Source organism: Chelonia mydas, chromosome 2 (assembly GCF_015237465.2).
Source record: "Chelonia mydas isolate rCheMyd1 chromosome 2, rCheMyd1.pri.v2, whole genome shotgun sequence".
NCBI lineage: Eukaryota > Metazoa > Chordata > Testudines > Cheloniidae > Chelonia > Chelonia mydas.
This window is the reverse complement of record NC_057850.1, coordinates 1,461,207-1,485,762: the sequence shown is the minus strand read 5'-3', so window position 1 is coordinate 1,485,762 and position 24,556 is coordinate 1,461,207. Positions and strand designations below refer to the sequence as shown.

At 63.7% G+C, this 24,556-nt stretch overlaps 1 protein-coding gene across 8 annotated transcripts; it reads right to left on the bottom strand.

Moving 5' to 3' along the window:
* Window positions 1-311: 311 nt before the first annotated feature.
* GRINA (glutamate ionotropic receptor NMDA type subunit associated protein 1) lies at window positions 312-22,612 on the bottom strand. 8 transcript variants are annotated; one of them, XM_037891767.2, is made up of 7 exons: window positions 22,490-22,612; window positions 7,917-8,282; window positions 6,206-6,318; window positions 5,832-6,032; window positions 4,292-4,420; window positions 3,386-3,529; window positions 312-2,355 (listed from the first exon to the last, which is right to left on the bottom strand). In XM_037891767.2, exons 2-7 carry the CDS (start codon window positions 8,251-8,253, stop codon window positions 2,206-2,208), a joined length of 1,074 nt encoding a protein of 357 aa, XP_037747695.1. In that variant the 5' UTR covers window positions 8,254-8,282; window positions 22,490-22,612; the 3' UTR covers window positions 312-2,205. The 8 variants fall into 8 exon arrangements, with proteins under 8 accessions (XP_037747695.1, XP_043394836.1, XP_037747694.1 ...); XM_043538901.1 differs by lacking the exon at window positions 22,490-22,612 and adding an exon at window positions 12,323-18,493; XM_037891766.2 differs by lacking the exon at window positions 22,490-22,612 and adding an exon at window positions 14,392-18,493.
* Window positions 22,613-24,556: the final 1,944 nt, after the last annotated feature.

Genomic DNA, 24,556 nt, shown 5'->3' with positions numbered 1-24,556 from the left:
CTAGATGACCTCTCGAGTCCCCGCCAGTCCTACAGTTCTATGACTCAGGGGTTGGCATGTTGGCTAACCTGTACAGAGCCACGGGCCTGGGCTGCCCGAGGCCATTGGTTTCAGGGACTGACCCACAGCAGGCAGGGACATGCTAAGGCAGTGGCAGGGAGAGGCCTCATGACCCTGGGTACTGTCACACCATGCCTAGGAGAGAGGGCAGCACAGTGATACAGACACTTCACCTGCACCCAGCTGCTGCTGGCAGGGGGAGGAGCAGCTGCAGGAAAGCCCAGCCCAAGAAGGACGAGAGGAGCCCCATGCTTTGTACATTCTCACTTTATTAGGACATCCTATTTATACAGATGAGTGCAGAGTGGCTCTGGGCACAGGGACAGCCAGGCAGCATGCAGCAGTGCAGGGACCCCACTCGAGCACCACACCCCAGAACCTCCTGCCACGGGAGTCCAGGCAGCTCAGCAGTGCTCACAGCCTGCCTGTGCTACCAGGAGACTGTAGGGGTGGCTGGGGCACGGGGGCTGCCGGGACAGAGATGGCATTTATATCCCTGCCCCTACACGGCCCCAGGGTCTGTCAGGGCCTTCCCTTGCTCCAGGGGGCGGGAGGGGCTCTGGGATTGATCTTTCTGTGCTCGTCTCCGCTGGCTGCACCATGTAGTGCTATGGAGCCCAAATGGTGCAGAAGGCCCCCCACTTGCCCCGTGATACCCCCAGGTGTGTGGGGCAGGCACAGGTGCTTGTTGCTCTGCTGAAGTCCTCTCCCCTGGCCCCGACAGTGCCCTGCTCCCGAGGAGAGGGAGCCAGGAGCCCAAGGGCTAGTAACCCTGCTCTAGAGCAAGAACCTCCTCAGCCAGCCCCTTGCTCCCTTCGATGTCTAGCTGCCAAGTGGGCTGGCACACAGGGAGGGAGAGGTCTGCACAGCTCAAGGAATGCAGCTCCCTGGCCCCAGGGACTGGTGTGCAGAGGGGATGGCAAAGCGGTCTCTAGGCTGCCCAGCAGGACGAGCCTCACCCAGGTCTCTCCTGGTGCCGCTTGCTTAGCCAGGCCTCTGGGCAGGGGGCAGTGCAGATGCTGCTCGTGAAGGGGGCACCCCAGGAGAGGGCTGGGATGGGGAAAGGAGAGTCTGGACGGGTGCAGGTCTCACATCTAGACAGAACTTTATTAACAGCAGCATCCAGTGACATACAGAACGACAGGGACCCAGCCCTCTGGCCACCCGGAGCAGGAGGGAGCTGGGCTGCATGGAAAAGGAAGGCAGGGCCGTGGTGCAGCCCACACCAGGTGCTCGTGGGAGGGGAACTGGGCAGAGCCCTGCGCTCACCCCCGGGCCAGCCATGCATAGCACCTTGGGAAGCAGCCTCAAGGGGGCTGCACACCAGGGCGCTCTGGGGAGCGGCCTGCACTCAGCCCCCCCAGTTAGCCCCCCCACACCACCACCAATGGTTCAGGGTCTCAAACATCTTCACGACTAACTGTAGTGAATCCAGGCAGGTGCTGCCAGGCCCGGCAGGGGCACCGCTTGGGAGGCACTGCCCAGCCTGTCAGATCTCTGGGGCCAGGCGCTAACAGAGCCGGTGCTTTGAAGCTCTCTCTGGTCGTCTCACGAAATGCCAAGGCCTGATCTGCTTGTGTGAGGCAGCCCTGCCACTAGAGGGTAGCGCCTGGGGCCAGAGTGGGCTTCAATCCATGCACCAGTGGGAGGCTGGGGACGCAGCTGGCTACCGACAGCTGAGAGGAGCAGCAGCAGCCAAAGAGCTGCCTCTGGCAGAGGGGGGAGCAGCATGCTTGGGACACAGCCAGGCAGAGACATTCCCTGAAGCAAGACAGCGGCTCCTGACATGGTGCAGAGCAAAGTGATTTATACACCCCCCCGCCCTGCCCCCTGTGCGCCCAGCCCCACACCCCCACGCGGCATGGGCAGCCCAAGGATGGAGAGCGTCCCTCATCCCATGATGGCCCAGGGCGGGTCCTTCCAAAACCATGAGCCCAGTGCAGCTCAGATGCTCCCAACCCCACTGTCCTTCCTGAAGAACTGGTAAGGTGACCATGGGTCAAAATAACTAGAACACGAGAACCAACAACGAGATGCCATGAAAACAACACAGCAAATGGCTATGGGGGAGCAGGGCCGGGGTGGGGGCAGTGAGCTGGGGCTGGCACAGGAGGTTACCCTACTCTCCGCAGCAGCGGGTGTGCGCTAGTCCTTGGCCCGGCCGATGATGGCCAGGATGTAGAGGAAGATGTTGATAATATCCGTGTAGAGGTTGAGGGCGGCAAAGACGTATTCCTCCGGGCTCAGGGACAGCTGCTTGTTCCCCAGGATCATCTGCGTGTCCACCGCTAGGAACTGCAAAGGGGGGGGGTGTCACCAGGAAGCGCATGCCAGTCCTGGCACCAAGCCTGACACACCAGCACGCTTTCTGCGGGGACCATGCCTGGGTGCCCAGCTGCAGGCCTTGCCAGCAGCTCTGCTGCCCAGGAGAATGCAGCCCCCCGTCCTGCACATGGCATGGCAGGAGGGACAGTCCGTGCCAGGCTGTGCCTCTTGCCCCCCTGCACACGGGGGTGCTCTGGAAATGCTGCCAGGATGGAGGGGCATGGACAGTGTCACACCCAGGAGCAGAGCACTGGGGGTTGGGTGATCCAAAGGGATGGGCCGTCCCTGGCCATGACTGACACTGCCCTGCCAAGCTCCTCCCTCCCTTTCTGAGCAGGGTCTCCAGCACCCCTCCCCCTCTAGGTAAGGGGATGGGTCCCAGTGCCAGCCCAGACAGGGCTCTCTGGCTTGGTGAGCAAGAGCTGGGACTTGGCCCCTTCCCACCTACCAGCAGCCACCATCTCAAAAATGGGGGCGTTTATCCAGGCATGACGACTGGTCCCACAACTGACACTGGGACCCCATGTTCATGCCCACCCCCACCGCAGAGCCGTGGTTCCAGCTGGGACGAGGCAGGAGCAGGAACAAGCTCCCAGGTGGTGCCACGAAGAGGGTCTGAAGCTACTGCCAGTTCTAGAGCTGTCCCCACCGCACAGCTCCAGGCCGACTCTCCGGCAAGGTGCTCACCCACGGGCACAGGGATGGGGTGGCCATAGCTAGACTCGCAGCTGGAGAGGGTGGATTTTAAGGCCCAAGGGGCGCAGCGCCCATGACCCTGGGGCTTTGGTTTCTCAGCTGTGGTGAGGCAGCCACATCCCCATGGGGGAGGGGTTCATCAGGCAGAGCTGACCCATTTGAGGCCCTGGCGAGCCTCTAGGCCGAGCACCCTGGCTCCCACCCACTCAGCGGCACGAGGGTCCGGCCCAGGCCATCCCCACGGGCAGGCAGGTATCTGCAGGAGATAGCATGGTGGCGCTGCCCCGCCCCAGCAGACACTCACACAGGTGAAGAGCAGGGCTCCCAGCGAGGCATAGACGATGTCCATGATGCGGTTCCGGATGAAGATACACAGGATGGAGAAGATGATCAGCACCACCAGGCAGACGATCAGCACGCCCCGGCACGAGGTGAAGTCGTACTTGGTCTGCAGGAGAGGACGACGGGCCATTGGGTCGTCACATGCAGGGTCTCCAGCCCCTGCCCTCGTGGCTGGGCAGTGCCTGACCCCAGCACTGCTCCGCCTGCTGGAGGAGCTGAAAGGAGCTCTGCTTTGGGCCCAGGTCTCTGCTTTCCAGGCAGCTCCCCCAGGAGCCCAGACATGGGCCGGTTATTGCAGTGCTGGCTGCCCAGCCCCAGGCAAGGCTACGGCACGACGGGGTCCGAGGGCGAATTCCCCGGGAACCAGCACAGGCAGCTCACAGGCTGCACCTGAATCCTGCCAACCCCACGTCCAGCTCCCAGGGACGCTGCCGTTCCCACTAAGCACAATCCACACCCAACGCAGCTTGAGCACGTGGAGCCCTTAGTGGGCAGGTGCTGCCCCAGCCCGAGGGCTCTGGGGCATCAACCCCTTAGTAGCACGAAGGCACAGACGGTGCCAGGGAAGCTACTGCAGCAGGGACTGACTCCTAATGGCAGGTGTCTGGCTAAGGCTCAGACTGGAGGGCACGGCTGGGCAGTGACCCACAGGTGCCAGGGCCCCAGGCACCGCCATATCCCCAGGAGGGGACAGCCTGGGGCTCCTGGCTCCCCGCCCTCACAGTTGGAGAAGGCAGATGCCAACCCCTCATTCCCCAGACAGCCACAGGGCTTCTAGTGAAGGGATCCCCCTGGGTGGCCCAGCAGCGAGCTCCCAGCCCAGCCTGGGGACAGAGCGCTGGCGGGGAGAGAGCCCAGCCCCCCTCACCTGCAGGGAGAAGAGGACAACGGTGAAGCAGACAGCGGCTGTGATGCCCACAGCCATGATGACGGCGTCCGTTTCGTAGAAGCTGGCGATCATCCCCACCATGTAGGAGAGGCTGACCGTCAGGATGGACTGGAGAGAAGAGACATGCGTTAGAGGGAGGCGGAGACTGGGGCAGGCCAAGCAGAGCCGGGGCGAGGCAGGCACCCAGGTGAGGGGCACCCCCGGCTGCCGGGGAAGCAGCCTGGGCACCACCGTCCAGCCCTGAGCCACAACCCCTTAGTGCCACAACAGCCTCATTCCCCTGGGGACCCGTCTACAGCACGCACCGGAAAGCCCAAAGCCGGAAACCTACAACCCCAAGAGGGGCCGGGCCTGGAGAGTGCCCAGCTGGGGAGAATGGTGAACGAATGGTTTACAGCCTTTGCTGGAGGGAACGGCCACCTGCTAAAAGCCTAGCACACAGCTATCAGAAGGGGTCTCCACCTCCTGCCCCAATGCAGCCAGCTCACGCCCAGCCAAAGGGACAAGAAAGTACGACTAGCCCTGCGTTCAGCCAAAATCAAGTGTAATGAAATCTCACCCCAGATCCACCAGGGACCGTGGCCATGGGGCTGTTATTGGCTCTGTGCTCAGGACCTAGGGGGCTGCGCTTGGGGTCAGTGCTGACACAGGAGAGCGCCCTGTCACAGAGTGTTGGGGAGTCTGGGCCCTGCACCCCCCACCTCCTGCGATTCCCCATGACTCTCAGCCAGCCAGTAAAATGGAAGGTTTATTAGACAACAGGAACACAGTCCAAACCAGAGCTTGTAGGTACAAACAGGACCCCTCAGTCAGGTCCCTCTGGGGGGCAGGGAGCTTAGATCCCAGCCTTGGGGCTCCCTCTGTTTTTCCCCAGACCGTTCCAAACTGAAGCCCCTTCAGCCGTCTCACCCAGCCACCCCCTGGCTCCTCCTCCAGCCTTTGTCCAGTTCCCCGGGCAGAAGGTGTCACCTGGCCCCATCCCCCGTCCTGGCTCAGGTGACAGGCTCAGGTATCCTCCCTCAAGTGAAGTCACCCCTGCTACCCCATCCCCAATGCAGACATCCCCAGTAAAACTCCCCTGCGACATCTCCAGGTCAATCCTCCCCACGCCCCCTATGGGACTCCACCCCAGAGCCAGCAGCGCAGCACAGCACCTCCTAGTGCCTCCCCGGGCTCAACACCCCTGCACCGCCCAGCCCCTCCTCAGCAGGGCCGACTCAGCTCAGCACTCCCGGAAGGAGGTGCAAGACCATGGGGTAAGGGGTACAAGCACCCTGCGTAAGCCGCTGGGCAGGGAGACTCCCCGGAGCACTCAGCCACAGCAGCGCTGAGACTAGCCATGCAGCACAGGGCGGGGAGTCGTACGGGGATGGGGCAGCATAGGGAACAGCACGACGGGTGGGGAGAGCGACTCCAGCCTGCCCCAGAGCAGACAGAGGCCCCTCCCAGTCACCCCAAGCGAGAGGGGATTTCAGGGGTGGGGCTGCGAGAGCCGCGCTGGGCCTGGAGGCTGGCTCACCAGGGCGACCAGGTTCCAGGGGTACTTGCGGCGGAACTCCCCACAGCAGCTCAGCACGATCAGCGAGATGAAGAAGACGGCGTAGGAGACATAGTACGTCCAGACATTGCGCCTCACGAAGCCCTTCACACCCTTCACAAAGGTGAAGATGGCCACGAAGGCGAAGGTCACACTCAGCTGGAGGGTCAGCACCAGGAACACCTGGAAGGGCACACGGCATGAGTGAGGGCAGGGCCCCTCTCCCCCACCATGGGGAATTTTCCCCTACCCCCACGCAAAGAGGGGCCCCCTCCCACCTCCTCCAGTGGGGATCACAGGCCCCTGGCCCCTGCCCAGCCTGACTGAAGCACCCCAGTGCACTGGGAGCCCCTCACCTTGCGGATGAAGGCCTGGCGGATGCTCTTGTCATCCCAGTGGGTGACGGGGAAGTCCTGGTTGTCGTAGTACGAGGGCGGCCCCTCCTCATGGTAGTTACTGTGCAGCGGAGCTGGAGAAAGGGGGAGTAAGACAGAAGCTGGTGCAGAGCCCTTCAGCGCCCTGGCCCTGGCCAGGAGCAGCCCAGCGCCCAAGAAGAACTAAGCTCCAGGGGAGCAGGCCCTGGGCCAGATGGGTGCTGGGCTCTACCGCACACACTGCGGCACCTTGCCCCACATCTCCAGCCCCACCCCTTGGGAGATCACGGCCTGGCTATGCCCCAGGAGCGGCAGCTCACCAACTCTGGTCGCCATGGTGCCAGGTCTCCAGGGCACGTGGGGAGGGCTCACTCCGTCTTGTGGTGACAGTGCCGCACAAGGAGACGAGAAAGGCAGGTGAGAGGGGTCAGGCAGGGCTGGGAGCGGTGGGCAGAGCTGGTCAGGAGCATGGCTGTGCCTGCCACGCCTGCACTCTGCCACAGCCCACCTGAAGGCACTGGTGTGGGGAGGCAGGAGCCCACGCCCTGCGCCTCTCAGAGGGCTGGAGGGAGCCTGAAGCTGCCCCCCACACCCAGCCTGTCTCCCCCTGGTCTCCCATGCCCAGCCCGTCTCCCACTGGCCCCCTTGCCAGCATGGCATGGGAAGCTGGCTGCAGCATCCTCTCCCCAGGAGCTCCATGCTGGCTTGCGCTGCGCGCACAGGGGCGAGCAGTCACAGGTGCAGCTCAGCAATTCCTCTGTGGCTAAGAGAGCATGCCAGACACCACCATGCCCCCCTCCCCGATGGTGGAGGGCCGGCAGGAAACAGGGCCCTGGTTTGTGGCTAGGCCTCACCTGCCCCAGGGAGGGGAGGCTGCAGGAGTCTCCTCTTCTCTCCCTGGGGTGCAAGAGGGCTGCAGGCAAGGGACTCCCCGTTCTTCTCCAGAGGAAGCAGCTGCTGCTGTCCCCACGGCAGAGTTCCCGGGCAGAGAAGCCCTCACAGCTGCAGCAGCAGGGAGTGGGCAGGTGGAGAGCACTGAGCCCCAGCGATTCTGGTGACCTTGGCCAAGCCACACCAATTCAGCCCCCAAATCCCACCCCTCACTCAGACCTCTGGGCCCTGTGCAGGATGGAGGGATCCATGATGGCCCAGGAGTCACAGGGGCCATCATGGATCCCATTGCAAAGTGGTGTCTAGGGACCTGTTTACACAGACACTGCACCAAGTTAACCAGCTTCCCTGTCTCCCTGAGGTCTAGATCCTGGGTTATTCTCACAGAGCCTATGTCCAGAGCCCGCCACATAACCCAGATCCCCCTCACTTGGCCCCCCAGGGATGGGGCTGGCTCTGCATCTTTCACCCCATTTCCCAGCAGCTCGCCCCCACCCTTGAGGGCACAGGTACTAACCCCAGGGCCACAGCAGGTGCAGAGCAGACCTGGGAGCCCCAGGAGGAGTCTGGCAGCTCTGCATGGCAGCGGGTCAGAGGGCACCACTAGCTGCCGCAGACTCTGGGGAGAGGCCTCCAGCTGGACCGGCAGCACCTGCTGGGACGCCAGGCAGGCGGAATGCAGCCTGGCTGCTGGGAGGGTTCGGGTCTCGCTCAGCTCTAGAGGGGGATGGGGCAGCCCCCCCAGGCGTGCCCTCCCCACTGCCTCTGCCCCGCCGCCCACGGGAGCAGTAATGTCACTTACAGCCTTGTTCCTCTGAGACTATGGGCTGTGGCTGGGCGTACGGCGGCTGCACGTACGGCCCTGGTGGACACGGCCCCTGAGGATACGCGCCTGCTGGTGGATATGGCCCCTGAGGATACGGGGCTGGTGGGTACGGCCCAGGCCCTTGAGGGTACGGGCCCTGCGGAAAGCCCGGCTGGTTGTAGGGTCCTGGCTGGAACTGGGGCTGTGGATAGGGTGCTGACGGGAAGGGGGGCTGTGCGTAGGCTGGCGGGGCAGGAGGCTGCTGCCCAGGGAAGGCAGGGCTTGGAGTGGGGAAGCCATCGCCCGACACCAGGAAGCTCTTCTCGTGGGACATGTTCCAAGGTGCTCACTGCCGCTTCAGTACTGAGGAGAAAACACACAGAGGGGGTGTTAGAGGCCTTACTCCCGAGCCCCCCACTGCCAGCCAGCCACAGCCTGAGGGGCTCCCCAAAGCCCAGCCTCCCAGGCAGCCCCTGGAGCCATCCTTTCCGGAGCAGACAGGACTGGATGCCCCCCACCAGCTGCCTCCCCAGCCCCCCCACCAATCCATACCCCCCCATGGCTGCCTCCCTGGGCCCCCCCCCCCCCATCACCCCATGCCACTGCCTCCCCCCTCCATGTGTCCCCCCCCCCCCGTGGCTGCCTCCATCCCCCCGCCCGCAGCTGCCATCACCCCATGGCTGCCTCCCCAGCCCCCACCACCCATTGCCTCATGCCCCCCTGTGACCTCCCCAGCCCCCCCCATTGCCCCCCTGCCTCCTCCCCAGCCCCTGTGCCCCACCCCTGCTTCCCCCCCAGGCTCGCTCAGGGGGCCCCACGTCACCCAGCCATGAGGTGTCTCTGCTAGGGAGCAGGCTGACCCAGTTCCCATGGCTCTGTCGCCACGGTAACCAGGGCCTAGCGCCAGCATCGTCCCCCCCGCCAGGTCGGAGATGGGGGTCGGGCAGCCGGCAGCACCCTCTCCCCCACCTCCTGTTCCCGGGGCCCCACTGCTCAGCTCTGCCTGCAGGCCTGCCCGAGGCCCCCTTGCTCCCACCCGGCCCCGGCCAGCTCAGAGGGAAGGGGGCGCCTGGCGGGGGGCTCTGGGGAGGGCCCCTGCTCCCCACAGGGCTCCGCCAGCCCCATGCTCCTGGCAGCCCCTTTCCCTCCTGGGCACCCAGAGGGAACAGCAGCCGGGACCGGGCGGGGAGGCCAGGTGCTGGAGCCGGGCGGTCCGGACACGGAGCCCCCAGCAAGGAGCAGCACGGAGCTGCTGACGCCTGGCAGGCCAAATGGAAGGCCCTGGTGGTCCGGATCTGGCTGTCGGGGGGCTGCCTCGGGGCTACGGTGACCAGACCGTCTGAAAAATCGGGATGGGGGGATAAACAGGCACCTATATAAGACAAAGCCCCAAAATATCACGACTGCCCCTATCAAATCAGGACATCTGGTCACCCTACTCGGGGTGCCCTGTGACTGCATGGGTGGCAGGTGCCTGCACTGCCAGAAGGGTCCGTCTAACACAGCCCGCAGGAGAGCGGGGCTTGGGGGGTTTCAGAGCCCCAGTCGAACTCCACACGCATCTACACCGCCATCGTCCAAGCGCTAGCCCGCGCCCGGCTGGGGGGCTGCTGCACGGGCTGTGCGGAGGTACCCGAGGCACCTTAGGCAGCCACCACGCAGGAGGGGCAGGAAGGGGCTGTTACTCAGGCCTCCTGCGCTCAATAGCTGACAATGACCCTGCCCGCTCCCCAGTCCCCTAGCGAATCTCCCCTGGCTTTTCCAGGGAGACAGGGCCCCGTTCACCCCCCCCCCCCCCCCCAAGGTCCACCCCCCACCACAGAACTTCCCCTCTGGCCAGATCCCTCCTCCCCGGGCCCCACTGCCCCCCACCACAGGGACCCCCGCTGCCCGCAGGACCCTCTCCCCACCCCACTGCAGGGCTTCCCCTCTGCCCAGGTCCCTCGTCCCAGGCCCCACTGCTCTCCCCCGCAGGGACCCCTGCCGGCACAGGGCTCCCCCCACCCCAGGCCCTCTGCCTACCACACAGAAGCAAAGAAGGACACAAGCCCATTTTCCTTCTTTCCAGAAGTGGCAACGACAGCCCAGCAGCGCTGGCCACACAGCGTGCGGGCCAGGATCCGTAGTCTCCAGGGCCGCAGCTGCAGCCGAGGCGCCCATGGGGTTAACCGCGAGGGCAGATGCACGCTACTCCATTTTACACAGCTGCTGCCAAGTTCCCACGTCCCCCATGTGGGTCTCGGGCAGGCTCCTGCCATGACAGGTTGGCATGCAGTGCAACAGAAGAGGTGCCACCCTGCCAGCAGGCCTGGGAGCAGAAGCCAGAGTACACCCCACCCAGAACACCGGTGGCCAGCACCCTTCCTCGGGCTCCCTCCCTACCTGTGCTGTACAGGGCTGGCCACTGAGCGCTGGCCGTGTCCAGGGGCTGGCAGGCAGAGCTCTCCAGGTTGGAGCTGCTGTGCCAGGAGCAGGAGAGACCTGGTGCTGCCCAGCCCCCAGCAGGGCAACGCCCCTTCTTGTAAGCACCAGGGCTCATTTCTCAGGCAGCTACAGCAGGAGCTGGGCCTGCTGCCACAAGGATTCAGGGAAATCCTATCTAAGTCCCAGCATCAGCTGGCCCTGCTCACGTGACAGTGCTGGGCTGGCTCTGGCACTGCAGGGCCAGTGCTGTTCCCTGCCCTGGGTTCAGTCCAACTTTCTCCTGCAAGTAATTGACAAAAAGCACAGCTGCACCCTGGGCCTGAAGGGCTGAAACCCCACAGCGCAGCGTCCACCACAGCACCACCCACAGGATTTAACACCTTCAGTGAAACCAAGCCAGCGTCAGTCACACAGCCTAGGCATCCAGAGCTCCCAGCCACCCGGCACAGCCCCCACATACCGCACACCCCTTCCCAGGGCCCAGCAGCTCCCAGGAATGCCCCCACAGGCCCACTCAGAAACACAGAAGTGGGTGCTTCCTTCGGTCCTGGTGAGAGACACAAGCCCCCGTTTATCCTCATGCGCAGTACAGCTGCAGTGCCAGCTTCCCATCGGCAATACTCCTCCTTGGGCTGGGTCCGCCCTTACGAGCGGGAAGGGGGTGTGACGAAGTGGGAATATTTGGTAATATTTTTGAGAGTCCTGTTTGTGCCTCAGTTTCCCCCAGATGCTGCATTGTTGCCTACTGTTTGCTCTCCAGGCAGGCAGAGACACATGGGTGGGTTGTCCCCAGCTTTTCAGACCTCAGCCCCATATCAATGGAAGAGATGAGAAGACAATGTCAAAGCCAGTTGCCTAGACATTGACACCCAGCAAGCAAGGACCCAGAGGGATGTGGACTTTCCTGTCTCTCCTTGGGGAGACTGAACAGCCTTTCCCTAGCTCGAGATCCATGGGGGAAAGTGCTGGCTCCCGGAAGGAGCCAGGGCTCTCACCTGGCGTCATTGCAGCTCAGCTGGCTCTGGGTCCAACAGACTGGACGGTGCTCTAGGCTCCCCTCAGGCCAGCCTGTGCTGTGTGCAGGGCACAGAACAAACCGGCTCTTTTGGCAACGGGGTGAATGCGTCATTGGCCCCTGTGGAGGGACGAGCCTCCCTCAGGGTCTGCCTCAGTGGGATAAGCAGAGCGGAGCTGGGGGCTGCAGGCCCAGACGCCCAGTTCAAGGAGGCAGTGAGGCCATGTAGCTATACTGGCATTAGAAAAGGTTCAGAGAAGGGCAACTAAAATGATGAGGGGTTTGGAACGGGTCCCCTATGAGGAGAGATTAAAGAGGCCAGGACTTTTCAGCTTGGAAAAGAGGAGACTAAGGGGGGATATGAAAGAGGTCTATAAAATCTTGAGTGGTGTGGAGAAAGTGAATAAGGAAAAGTCATTTACTTGTCCCCATAATATAAGAACTAGGGGCCACCAAATGAAATTAATGGGTAGCAGGTTTAAAACAGATAAAAGGAAGTTCTTCTTCACTCAGCGCACAGTCAACCTGTGGGACTCCTTGCTGAGGAGGTTGTGACGGCTAGGACTATAACAGGGTTTAAAAGAGAACTGGATAAATTCCTGGAGGTTAAGTCCATTAATGGCTATTAGCCAGGATGGGGAAGGAATGGTGTCCCTAGCCTCTGTTTGTCAGAGGGTGGAGACAGATGGCAGGAGAGAGATCACTTGATCATTACCTGTTAGGTTCACTCCCTCTGGGGCACCTGGCATTGGCCACTGTCGGTAGACAGGATACTGGGCTGGATGGACCTTTGGTCTGACCCAGTAGGGCTGTTCTTATGTACCACGAGGCAGAGCGAGACCCCCTCGGGGGTAAGGCCCACTGAAGGTTCGCCCTTGAGACCATTTCAAAGTTGGGGCCACAGCACCGCTCCTGTGGGTCCGGGACAGGGGGCCTATTTGTCAGTCTCTCCGCTCAGACTCACCTTGACAAATCCCATTGCTGAGCGGGTGTCTGGAGACCTCGATTCCTTCCCCCCCTTCCTCCTAGATGTCCCCTTCTCAGACTGGGCAGCCAGAAACACTCCATGGCAGCCTGGGCTTGAACCTGTGCCAGGCTCTAACAGCCCACTGCTAAGAGCCAGCCAGGCCCACGCCATCACAGCACGGAGCCAGTCAGCAGGGGGGGCCCTTCCGCCTGTCCCACCAGCGAAGCACGCTGCACAGCTCCCCCAAACTTCCCTCCCCTCCCCCAGGCTCCAGGAGCATGCCGGGTACCACCACGCACATCGGCACCTCCCATGCACTCGCATCAGCAACAAGATGCGGTGCAGACAGCTAAGACAGCTCAGGCCCAGTGCCAGCACCATGGTACCCCTGCCTGCCCCACCCTTTCAGAGGGAGGCTGAACACCTGGCAAGGACCTTTGGCACTACAGCCTAGAGCCAGAGTGAGGAGGTTCCCTCCTCTCCCAGGCAGCATGGCACAGAGAAGCAGCCTAGACAAGTATCAGGCTATGCCCATTTAGAGAGCGATATAACCCGCTCTCACAACCCCTTGTGGCCCCACACTAGCTGCACCTTCCAAGCAGAGCCTAGTTCAACGTGCAGCAGGAATCAGATGACAAGGGCAGCTGCCCCAGATCTATTCTAATGCAGTTACATAAAGGGCTGGTGTTTCCCTCCAGCGAGTCCTGCTGGTCACAGGACTCTGAACAAGTCACAAGGATCCAGAGGAGGATGAGGAACAGAGCTCTGGGGAGCAGGGAGATGAGACCAGGGCTACTGAGTAAGAGGTGGGAGCCCCATTGCTCCTAGCACCATCACTGTGCAGGGGCCAGAGGGACAGACTAAGGGGCCAGAGAAGGCCCCGGGCTAGTCACCCCACCGCGTGACACGACAGTGGGGCATTCAATGAGCTCAGAGTTCTGTCCCTGGTGACCTAGAGAGGTGCAGCCTCCCTCACGCTGAAGAGCTGGAGGACAGGTCCACCAATGGCTATTAGCCATGCTGGTCAGGGACGCAGCCCCCTGCCTTGGGGGTTCCCAACTGCCAGAACTGGGGACTGGATGACGGGGTGGACCACTCGATGATTGCCCTGTTCTGTCCATGCTCTGATGCTCTGGCACTGGCCACTGGCAGCAGGTAAGATCTAGATGCTCTGGAGTCCCTGCCCTCCCCAGCTTTAGGACACCGCAAGGCCTGTTTGCGGCTGCCTGTAGGTACAGCGAGGGGACAGCAGTGGTTTCGCAGGGATCAGTAAGAGGCTGGGTTCCCAGCAGGCACTCTAAGGCACACACTGGGCACTGCTACAGTGAAACGAATGACGGGGTTCTAGGCGCATTAGCACCTTGCGGGCGACCGTAACGGTCTGCACTGTGGCCTGGAGCCACCTAACGCCGGCCTCCAGCCTGGGGCCTGCCCTCTGCAGGTGGAAGGCCAAGGACCCCTCTATGGCATGAATCACAGCAGCCGCTGCACTGCAATGTTCCAGGGGCTCTCGGCCCTCATGCTTCAGGGTACAAGCTTGAGAGGCATGGGGCCGGGGGATCCTCCCCCTGGCTAGGACATCAGCAGGCAGAGATTTACAGCCCACCAAAGGCACTTCGAGCACCTTCCACCCCCGCCCCCCAACCACACAGTTATGAGCATTTTCCTGCCAGACCTGGGACCCCAGACTAACAAGGAGATCTGCAACCAGACAGCCGAGGCAGGCAATTCCAGATAGGATGGGCTCCTGGTGTGGCCGGCTACCTCCTCCCTCTGACCCATTGACAGGCTCCCTGGCACCAGGAATCTAAGCATTACGCAGCCAGCGAGAATGCAGAGACTGGCGTGGAGGAGGACCGGGGTGGGGGGCTGAGAATCTCCAAGGCATGGAGATGCAATCCCCAGCCGGTGGAAGGGAAGGGGGAGGAACAAGCCCCCAAAACAACCCAGGAGAGAAACAAGGCCTCCGGGCCTAAGTCACTTGCCCCATGCCTTGCCCCCACAGGGCATGCGGGGTCTCAGTCCAAACCAGATGCCCCCCCCGCGTGGGAGTCTCGGATACATACGGCCCTGGGTGGCGTTGGTGTAGGACGTCGGTGCCTGCCAATGCCACAATAAGCAGAGTCCGTGCCCCGCGCTGTGCAGGCCTGGCGGCTCCGGAGCGGTGCTGCGAGGAAGGCCCTGATCAGGCTGTTATCGTCTCAGCCACAGAGCGGAGGGGATCTCCTCCCCAGAGCGGAGCCTGATTCCCGGGGGGGCGGCTGCACAGCCTGCTGAGTTTCAGGCCAGAGCAGTTTCCTTCTCAGCGGCCTCCAGCCCTGCCTGGGAAACACCCTTCTCCCAGCTGCGATAAACAAGCCCACTCCATTGAGGGGGCGGGAGAGAAACCCGCGGCCAGCTTCAGCTGTCAGGCAGCGACGCAGCGAGCGGCAGCAGGTCTAACACGGCTGCTCTCCGCCGAGCGAGCCCCCTCAAGCTCCCTACCTCACGCGCAGCCTCCTCGCTCTAATCCTGCTGGGTCCTTCGCTATCTTAATCCCACGCCTGGGACATCAGCCACACACAGAGCCAGGCCCCCGCAGGAGGAGCGAGCTGGACAAAGCTACAGCCATCACAACTCCTAGTCAGAGACGGACACCAAAACCTGCCCCCTTGTCCTAGCCTCAGCAGCCGAGCGCTCCTCCCCAGCTGCAGAGACAGCGCTAAGGGACAATCCCAGACAGCACTGCCCGGGCGCCCTGAGGAGCCCCAGCGCATTGCTGGCAGTCACACCCATCGCTGCTGCGCCGGGTGTGCGGACGGGAGAGCGTCACACACTGCAGCAGAGGGCTGGGAACAGGCCGGAGGCAGGAATGCAGTGAGCGCAGGGATGTGCACAGCCACAAATCCGCCCAGGAAGCTACTGACAAGTAAGGCTGGAAGAAAACCACAGCCTGCCATTTGGTTGTGGAAACTGCAGCTGTTAACACCATAACGTTCGACAGCTCGTGGCCCCCGGCACCAGGTCACACCAAATCTGGCCCAGCCACCCCTCCATCATGTGGGCCTTTGAGAGCCAAGCAGGACACAGGGCGCCTTCTCTATACTGCTGCCCTGCCTTGAAACGCAACTTTACCCAACTGACAGAAATTTGGAACCCAGGAATTCCAGCTGTCCGACAGCCTGAGCAATCAGAGGCCGGTAGGAATACCAGCGCCCAGCGCCCGGGCTCGGCACGCCAAGGGGACAGGGAGGAACCTCTCCTTTAATTGCTCAGCACCAAGAAAAAGCACCTTGCTCGCAGCTGAAGCCACCTTGCTCGATTTGCAGCCCCAAGGCTGCTAGCATGGGCTAGCGCCCGAAGCAGGAACCCAAACAGAGGTGAAAGGGGCTGGCAGTCAGTCCCTCCTTGGCCGGACCAGAGCACAGGAAGCCAGCAACACAAGGAGGCGGCTGCGGGGTGACAGCAGGGCCTGGGAACACCTTAGATACAAAGCGGGAGGTGGGGGGGTTGCAGTTAGAGAGGTGGCTTAATCCCATCACAGGACAGGACAGGAGGAAGGAGCTGTCACCACCCTGGGGATTTTAAGCCCCAGAGCACCATTTCCCAGGCCAAAAGGGTGGAGTATTACCCGGCCACACTTTGCAGGAAGTGCCACTAAGCAGCTCTGCTCGAACTCCCTGTAATTCTGCAGTGCAGCCTATTTATGGCATCTGAAATCCTAATCCTGTCACCTCAGCGAGGCACTGCGAGTCCTAGGGGCACTGAGCCCCTATTGGCATCCCCAGGGTCTGTGCTAGACACACACACACACCCGCCTGCCATCCCCTGCAGCAAGGCCTGCTCCTCCCGCGGCCAGCGAGGAGAGGCTGTACCCTGGCCCAGGGATTCGCTGGAGCAGAGGCTGACACTAGATCAGACTCCCCGTACCCAGCCCCACGTGGGGTCCAAGCTGCGGTTGTGATCCAGCCGCAGGGAAGGGGGCTGCTCTGACTTTCTCACCGCAGGCCCTGGGAAACTGCTCAGGGCTTCCTCAGGGAACCTGCTCTGGCTGGCGAGTGGGCCAGCACCCCCTCGCTGCTGAAGGGAGAGGGCTCCCCACCACCTCCTGGGGGGACAGCCTCCAGCACCTGCGCCCTTCCCCAGCCCGCAGGGGGTTCAGATCATTTCCCCCCACCCCCCCAGATCGCTCCAGCGCCTCCCGCTCCGAGACTCCCCAAGCTGCAGCAGAGCCATCTCAAGGCCAGGAGGGACCAGGATGGTCTAGTGCCCTCCTGGGTCAGTCTCATCTCACCCAGTGACTCCTGCAGCCAGCCCGTAACCCCTGGCTGAGCTAGAACAGAGCACTTGGAAAGATCCAGTCTGGGTTTACAGACTCCACGTGGGGCCCCAGGGGAGCAGCTCCAATGGCTAATCATCATCATCATCGCTAACCTCTGCCCCTTGGGGTCTCGGGTCAGCTCCCAGCCCTGGAGCGTCTGCTAGATGTGCCTCACTAGCCTGGAGCCTTGCCCATTCGATGCTGCTGCCATTTGGGGAGACCCCGAGGCCAAAAGGGAACACGGATCTCCTGGGTAACAGGCCGGAGAACTGCCCCAGAGCAGCTCGGAGCTTTGAAAGCAGCGCGCCGGTCTGCAGACTCAGGCAGACTGCACTGGGTGAGGTGTTATTCCCAGCCACAACGGCTGGGAACCATTGTCCTGTAGCAGCTGATGCCTTGGCCCCTCCCCTGCCCCCACCCCAGGCTGTTGAACTGCTCGGTGCTGCGTCTGGCCCGGCCCAGCAGCGCATGGCCCAGGGTGAGGAGCAGCATCGGCAGCACATGCCAATGCTGAGCCGGAGACCCGCATTGTGCGGCTAGCTCCAAACCAAGGAGGGTCTAGTGGACGGAGCACTGGGCTGGGACTGGAGGGACCTGATGCAGCTCCTGGCTCAGCTGGACTCTGCCTGTCTCTGGGCCTCAGCCACATGGCGCTAACGCCTCCCTGCCTCACAGGGGGACCCAAGAGTGCTGCTCAGATACCACAGGGAGGGGGGCAGAGAGAGGGAGCACTAAAGAAGGCAGGCAGCCCCCTCGGAAGCAAGAGCTCCTGCCCTGGCCACCTCTGTGCAGCCACCTGGCTCCATCTGCCCAGCCCACATTCTGCACTACTTCCTCTCAGGCTCACACCCCTTCACTGCACGCAGCCCCCAGGGTCTCTCTGCAGCTCCGTCGTCCAGGGCTCCAGTTCTCAGGGCTGGATCTGCACCAGAGAAACTCCAGGCACAGCCAGGGAGCAGGTGCAACCGGGGGGGTGGTGAGCAGAGGGGGCGGGTGAGCTCCAACACCAACAGAGCCTCTGGGATCCCTGCACTGGACTGCGGCAAAGCAAGAAATGCTGCTACTCGAAACATGTCGGGTGCCTTGTTGCTGCTCTGACAGAAGCAGCTTGTCAGAGCCCCAGGAAATGCTCTGCAGAGCAGGGCCTGAGACGCCAAGCGTGGCCTCTGCCAGGACCTGCTCTGCGAGCCAGAGACCTGCACCAAACAGCCCGAATGTAAACACTAGCGAGCCACAGGCTGAGAGAATGCCCCAAGGGAGCTGGAAAAACAGGCACCAGAAGGAAAAGCTGCAGCAAGAGAATCTGTGCACACAAGCCCAGCTTCCTATCAGCATCTCTGTGCAGCCCCCTCTGAGCCCACAGCAATGAGCGCCAACCCCGACGTCCAGCGCATTTTGGGAACAGAACTGGCAACCAGCGAAGGGGACTAGCAGCTAGATGGAATCCAGAGCCCAGAACAACCTGCTGGGTCTAATCATAAGAACGGCCACACTGGGTCAGAGCAAAGGTCCGTCTAGCCCAGTGTCCTGTCTTCCGACCATGACCAGTGCCAGGGGCCCCAGAGGGAATGAACAGAAAAGGGAATCACCAAGTGATCCATCCCGTCACCCATTCCCAGCTTCTGGCAAACAGAGGCTAGGGACACCATCCCTGCCCATCCTGGCTAATAGCCATTGATGGACCTATCCTCCAGGAACTTATCTAGCTCTTTTTTGAACCCTGTTATAGTCTGGGCCTTCACAACATCCTCTGGCAAAGAGTTCCACAGGTTGACTGTTCGTTATGTGAAGAAATGCTTCCTTTGGTTTGATTTAAACCTGCTGCCTATTAATTTCATTGCATGATCCCTAGTTCTTGTGGTATGAGAAGGAGTAAACAACAACAAAAAACCCACCTCTTCCTTACTGACTTTCTCCACACCAGTCATGATTTTATAGACCTCTATCTTATCCCCCCTTAGTCGTCTCTTTTCCAAGCTGAAAAGTCCCAGTCTTATTAATCTCTCCTCAGACGGAAGCCATTCCATATCTCTCATCATTTTTGTTGCCCTTTTCGGAACTTTTTCCAACTCCAATGTACCTTTTTTGAGACGGGGAAACCACATCTGCATTCAGCATTCAAGCTGTGGGCGTACCATGGATTTATAGAGAGACAATAGGATATTTTCTGTCTTAGTCTCTATCCCTTTCCCAATGATCCCCAACGTTCTGTTTGCGTAGCAGCCCTGGTTAGCACCAAGCCAGCGCTTCCTGCGCCAGTTCCAGGAGACAGCCTGGGTGTTGGGGCTGCAGAACTGAGCTAGTTCAAGGCGGCACCTGGGTGCAGCCGAGCTCCATGCTGCCAGCACTGACAGGCTAAAGAAATGACCTGCCCACACATGACGAGCTGAGAGAGGCACCCACATAAGCTATTTTCACCTGCCTACAACCCCCGTCAGTCTGGCAGTAGCGGGCACATCGCAGGGCCTGGCGACAGTGTGGCTGCAGCAGGGCTGGGATGACCTTGCCAGACATTCGGCTAGCAGCATGACCCAGAGCCTCCTGGACCTGGCCCTGCGCCGCAGGGACACTGGCTAACCTGGCATGGGGTCGGCCGGAGGAGAAAGCACCTGGGCCAGCAGCACCACTGGAACCAATCCCCAGGCTCAGGTCAGACCATTTACGTTTAAGACCAAAAGGGAAGGGCTCTAAACGCCTGGGCCCTCCCCGGCAGCCTGAGGCAGAGCGCCCAGCCAGCGCCCTGGGTACCGCAGCCGAGCTATCGCTGGCCTCTGGCTTGCGGCCCCTGCAGCCACCAGCCTTAGCCTGGGATGGTGGCACTAGCTCCGGGGCTTTAGGCGAGAGGATCCTAGAGCTGGATTGAGGGGCAGCAGCAGCCCTGCGGGGAGGAGCCGGGGGGCTGCAGGTCAGGATCAAGGGGCATTGGCAGAATGACTGTGGAGGAAGCTTGCTCAGCCCCTGCCTGCTCCGAGCTCTCAAAGCAGTGCTGGCCATGCACTTTCACAAGGACCTGCTGAATAAGCGTGGCACCGTAGAGACTAACACAAGTGCTGCTGTCCTTCAGGCAGGTCAGACGCTTCCGGTCCTGGACTGGGGAGCACCACACCCACAGGGCATCTATGGGTAGCCTCCAGACACCGCAGCCTGGGCAGGGGCTGGAGCTGCTAAGGGAGGAGAGCAGGTGGCCGGCACGGGACCACACTGCAGCCTCTCTCCTGGGCTGGCAGCACAGAGCAGGGCACCTTTCCCTAGGCAGGTGCTGGCCCAGCACAAGGGCTCACTGCACAGGTGCAGAATTCAGCGCAAGTCACAGAGAGCTGGATTCACCCCTCCCAATGGGTGCGAGAGCTCAGCGCCCCCTCACAGAGAGGTTTCCTGGGGGAAATGCCCACCGTGCTACCTCCAGCCCAGACTGCTACTCTGGGGCCACCAGCCCTCTTGATCAGACAGGACTGCCGAGTTGGCTAGGCCCAGCATTTGCCCTACCCAGACCAGCTACCTGCTGTCAGGAGTGCTGCGACCCCCAGGCAGCAGGATGAGAGCCACCCGCAGCCACAGTGAAGCCTGGCCGTTCTCCGCAGACGGGTTACGTGGCAAAGCAAGGCCAAGACTGCAGGGGTCAGACTGGGGTAGCACCCAGGGGCCCAGACAAACAACACTAGGGGACAAGCCATCAGATGTCAGGCTTCAGGGGGAGTGTGCCCTGCCCATCCACACCCAGCGCATGTGGCTGGCCAGGTGCACAGGGGGCAGCCTGCCTGCAAAGCACCGGCTATCGGCCCATGCCCGAAAGGAGCACTGGCAAGGCAGGCCGGAGTCCTGCGTTTCCTCCATCCCAGTGCACAGAGTTCAGGAGACTCCAGCTGCTCACTTGCCCTGGGCTCACTGCACTTGCCTTTCCCCTTTCCCGGGCTGTGCACACCCCCGAGGGCTGTCTGGCAGCTCCCCCGACCGACTGTCACTCACTGGCCCAGGGTCAGTGGGCAGCAGCTCCGCCCAGCAGGCAAACGCTGGCTCCAGCTTTAACACCAATATCTGGAGGGGAAATGCTGGAGCTGCTGCCCGCTTGGTCTGTGCCTCTAGCAAAACAAACCCTTCTCTAGCTGCACTGCCCCGGCCGGGAACCCAGTGCTCTCCCTGCCCTCAGCCAGCCAAGCTTTCTGCCCTTTAGCTTCACCCGCTTCTCTCCTGAGGCCTCTCTGCGTGGCCCACGCGGATAGGATCCTGCCCTCGCTGCCAGACTGTAATTAAGAGGAATCGAACCAGCTTTTATCGCTCCGCTGAGAGCCAATGCCCCTTAGCAGCTGCCACTCTGTGGGCACAGAACATCTGAGGCTCATTGCGTGAGGCCTGTGTCCATGTGAAGCTCCACGACAGCCGGCCAGCGAGAGGTGCGTGCTGCTACCCCGCTCCAACACCATCAATAAGTCCTATGTGTGACGTTAAATGCCATAGCAAGCAGCCAGGGCCCTCACCCTGCCGCATCAGATGGGCTCCTGGCACTGCCCATGGGCATCGCCACAGCCCACAAGACGACACAGGGTCAGCACAGGCCCTCTGGTGAAAGACGATGATGCCCGGCAATCCTGCCACCCTCCTGTGGACACGAACTGGTGGCCAAGGGTCAGGGCCAAAGCAAGGGGGAAACCCAGATTGTAGGAGAGGGCAGGAGGGGAGCAATCATCAGGCATGAGTGCCACCCCATGGGAGCAGGACCAGGGCCTCTCACGCACACAGCTGCCCTGCTGCCGGCCCCGACCGATTTACTTACCCTTTCCCCGGTTCACACAGGCCTACATGAAATACGTGCGACACCCAGCACAGGCCTGGGAACCACCCTCGCCACTGCCCCCTAACACACAAGGGCTGCCCGAGGAGCCTGCAGGGCCCGGTGCGCCAGGCTCTGGGTGAAAGGGAGGAGCCGGGGCCTGGGGGGGGGCGCGGCTGCAGCCGGGGCCCTTCGTGGGGCCTCGCAGGGGCGCTGTGGGACGGCAGCACTGCCCACGTAGGCTCCTCGGGGCAGGGACTGGGCGACACGTGTGCTCAGGGCTGCGCCAAACACACCAGCCCCCACACGCTAACCACACACACAGCCCCCCCCCGGGAGCCACCCACCCAGGGCAGCCTGCAGACACTCCCACCCCCCAAAGCCCCCACCCTGAGACCAGCACAGCCCCTCACAGCCGCTGCCCAAGCCCCCCACCTGCAGCCAGCCCGCAGGGCACGGTACCCCCCCGCAGGGCACCCCCCGGCACAGAGCCCCCCTCCAGGCACCCCCGCAGCACCCCCCCGGCACAGAGCCCCCCCACAGGGCACCCCCCGGCACAGAGCCCCCAGCCCCCCCCACACAGCACCCCCCCAGCCCCAGCACAGAGCCCCCAGCCCCACAGGGTCCCCCCCTGGCACCGAGCCCCCCAACACAGCACCCCCCCCGCAGCAACCCCCTGGCACAGAGCCCCCTCTCCAGGGCACCCCCCCGGCACAGAGCCCCCCCCGCAGGGCACCCCCCCGGCACAGAGCCCCCCCCGCAGGGCACAGTACCCCCCCTCCGGGCACCCCCCGGCACAGAGCCCCCCTCCGGGCACCCCCCGGCACAGAGCCCCCAGCCCCACAGGGTCCCCCCCTGGCACCGAGCCCCCAGCCCCCCCAACACAGCACCCCCCCGCAGCAACCCCCTGGCACAGAGCCCCCCCTCCAGGGCACCCCCCCAGCACAGAGGCCCCAGCCCCCCCTCAACACAGCACCCCCCCGCAGCACCCCCCGGCACAGAGGCCCCCCCCACACGGCGCCCCCCACGGCACGGCACCGAGCCCCCCAACACAGCACCCACCGGCCCCCAGGCAGCCCCCCCGCCAGACACTCACCGAGCAGGGCCCGCAACGACTCCGGACGCTGCGGCTGCGGCGGGGGCGGGGATAAGGGGGCGGGGGAGGGGCCTGGTCGCGTGGCCCCGCCCCTGGCCACGCCCCGTCAGCCGCCGCCGGAAGCGTCGCGCTGCCCCGCCCACAGGAAAAGGACCCGCGGGGGCGGGGCGGGGCGGGGCGGAGGGAGGGGGCCGGGGCGGGGGGAGGAAGCCATACCCGTGGGGAGGGGGCAGGGGGAGGAGGCCGGACCCGGGGGAGGGGGCTGTATCTGGGGAGGGGGCAGGGGGAGGAGGCCGGACCCGGAGGGAGGGGGCTGTATCTGGGGAGGGGGCAGGGGGAGGAGGCCGGACCCGGAGGGAGGGGGCTGTATCCGGGGAGGGGGCTGTACCCGGGGGCGGGGGAGGAGGCCGGACCCGGGGGGAGGAAGCCATACCCGTGGGGAGGGGGCTGTATCCGGGGAGGGGGCTGTACCCGGGGGCGGGGGAGGAGGCCGGACCCGGGGGGAGGGGGCGGGGGGAGGAAGCCATACCCGTGGGGAGGGGGCTGTATCCGGGGAGGAGGCCGGACCCGGGGGGAGGGGGCTGTATCGGGGGAGGGGGCAGGGGGAGGAGGCCGGACCCGGAGGGAGGGGGCTGTATCCGGGGAGGGGGCTGTACCCGGGGGCGGGGGAGGAGGCCGGACCCGGGGGGAGGGGGCGGGGGGAGGAAGCCATACCCGTGGGGAGGGGGCTGTATCCGGGGAGGAGGCCGGACCCGGGGGGAGGGGGCTGTATCTGGGGAGGGGGCAGGGGGAGGAGGCCGGACCCGGAGGGAGGGGGCTGTATCCGGGGAGGGGGCTGTACCCGGGGGCGGGGGAGGAGGCCGGACCCGGGGGGAGGGGGCGGGGGGAGGAAGCCATACCCGTGGGGAGGGGGCTGTATCCGGGGAGGAGGCCGGACCCGGGGGGAGGGGGAGGAGGCCGGACCCGGGGGGAGGGGGCAGGGGGAGGAAGCCATACCCGTGGGGAGGGGGCTGTATCCGGGGAGGCCGGACCCGGGGGGAGTGGGCTGTATCCGGGGAGGGGGAGGAGGCCGGACCCGGGGGAGGGGGCTGTATCTGGGGAGGGGGCAGGGGGAGGAGGCCGGACCCGGAGGGAGGGGGCTGTATCCGGGGAGGGGGCAGGGGGAGGGGGCCGTACCCGGGGGCGGGGGAGGAGGCCGGACCCGGGGGGAGGAAGCCATACCCGTGGGGAGGGGGCTGTATCCGGGGAGGCCGGACCCGGGGGGAGGGGGCTGTATCCGGGGAGGGGGAGAAGGCCATACCTGGGGGAGTGGGCTGTATCCGGGGAGGGGGCTGTACCCGGGGGCGGGGGAGGAGGCCGGACCCGGGGGGAGGGGGAGGAAGCCATACCCGGGGGGAGTGGGCTGTATCCAGGGAGGGGATGGTATCCGGGGGGCAGGGGGAGGAGGCCGGACCCGGAGGGAGGGGGCTGTATCCGGGGAGGGGGCCGTACCCGGGGGAGGGGGAGGAAGCCATACCCGGGGGGAGTGGGCTGTATCCAGGGAGCGGTTGGGAGAGGGGGTTATGCCTGGGGGCAGGGGCCGTACCAGGCGGAGTGGGCCCTGCAGCGCCCCAGCCCTTAGGGGACAGGGACCAGCGCCAGTCTCTGCTGGGGGCACGGCCCCCGGGAGCAGACCCTGTGACCGCCCCGGGCTGCTCTTTGCGTGGTCGCTCCCCCAGCTGCAGCCCGATCCCAGGGGTGCTCGCTGCTCCCTGAGCCTCTGGAGCCTGCCGGCTGCGGGGGGCTCCCGGGTCAGGCTCCCCGTGCAGATGGGAGGTTCCAAGCAGCCGCCTGTCCCCAGCCAGCGCAGAGGGGGGCCGGGTGCTCTGTGCCCGAACCCAGCCCCACGTCGGGCAAAGCCGATGGCAGCCTGGCTCCACAGAGGGGCAGCCTGCGGGTGCGAGGGGAGGCCTAAGGGTGACCTTTGCGATGCAGCCCCCATTCTGCGTCTGCAGTACAGCCTGCAGGGACCCCAGTGCCTGTCTCACCAGCATGGGGTCTGAGAGTCCCTGGGTCCTGCAGCCTCAC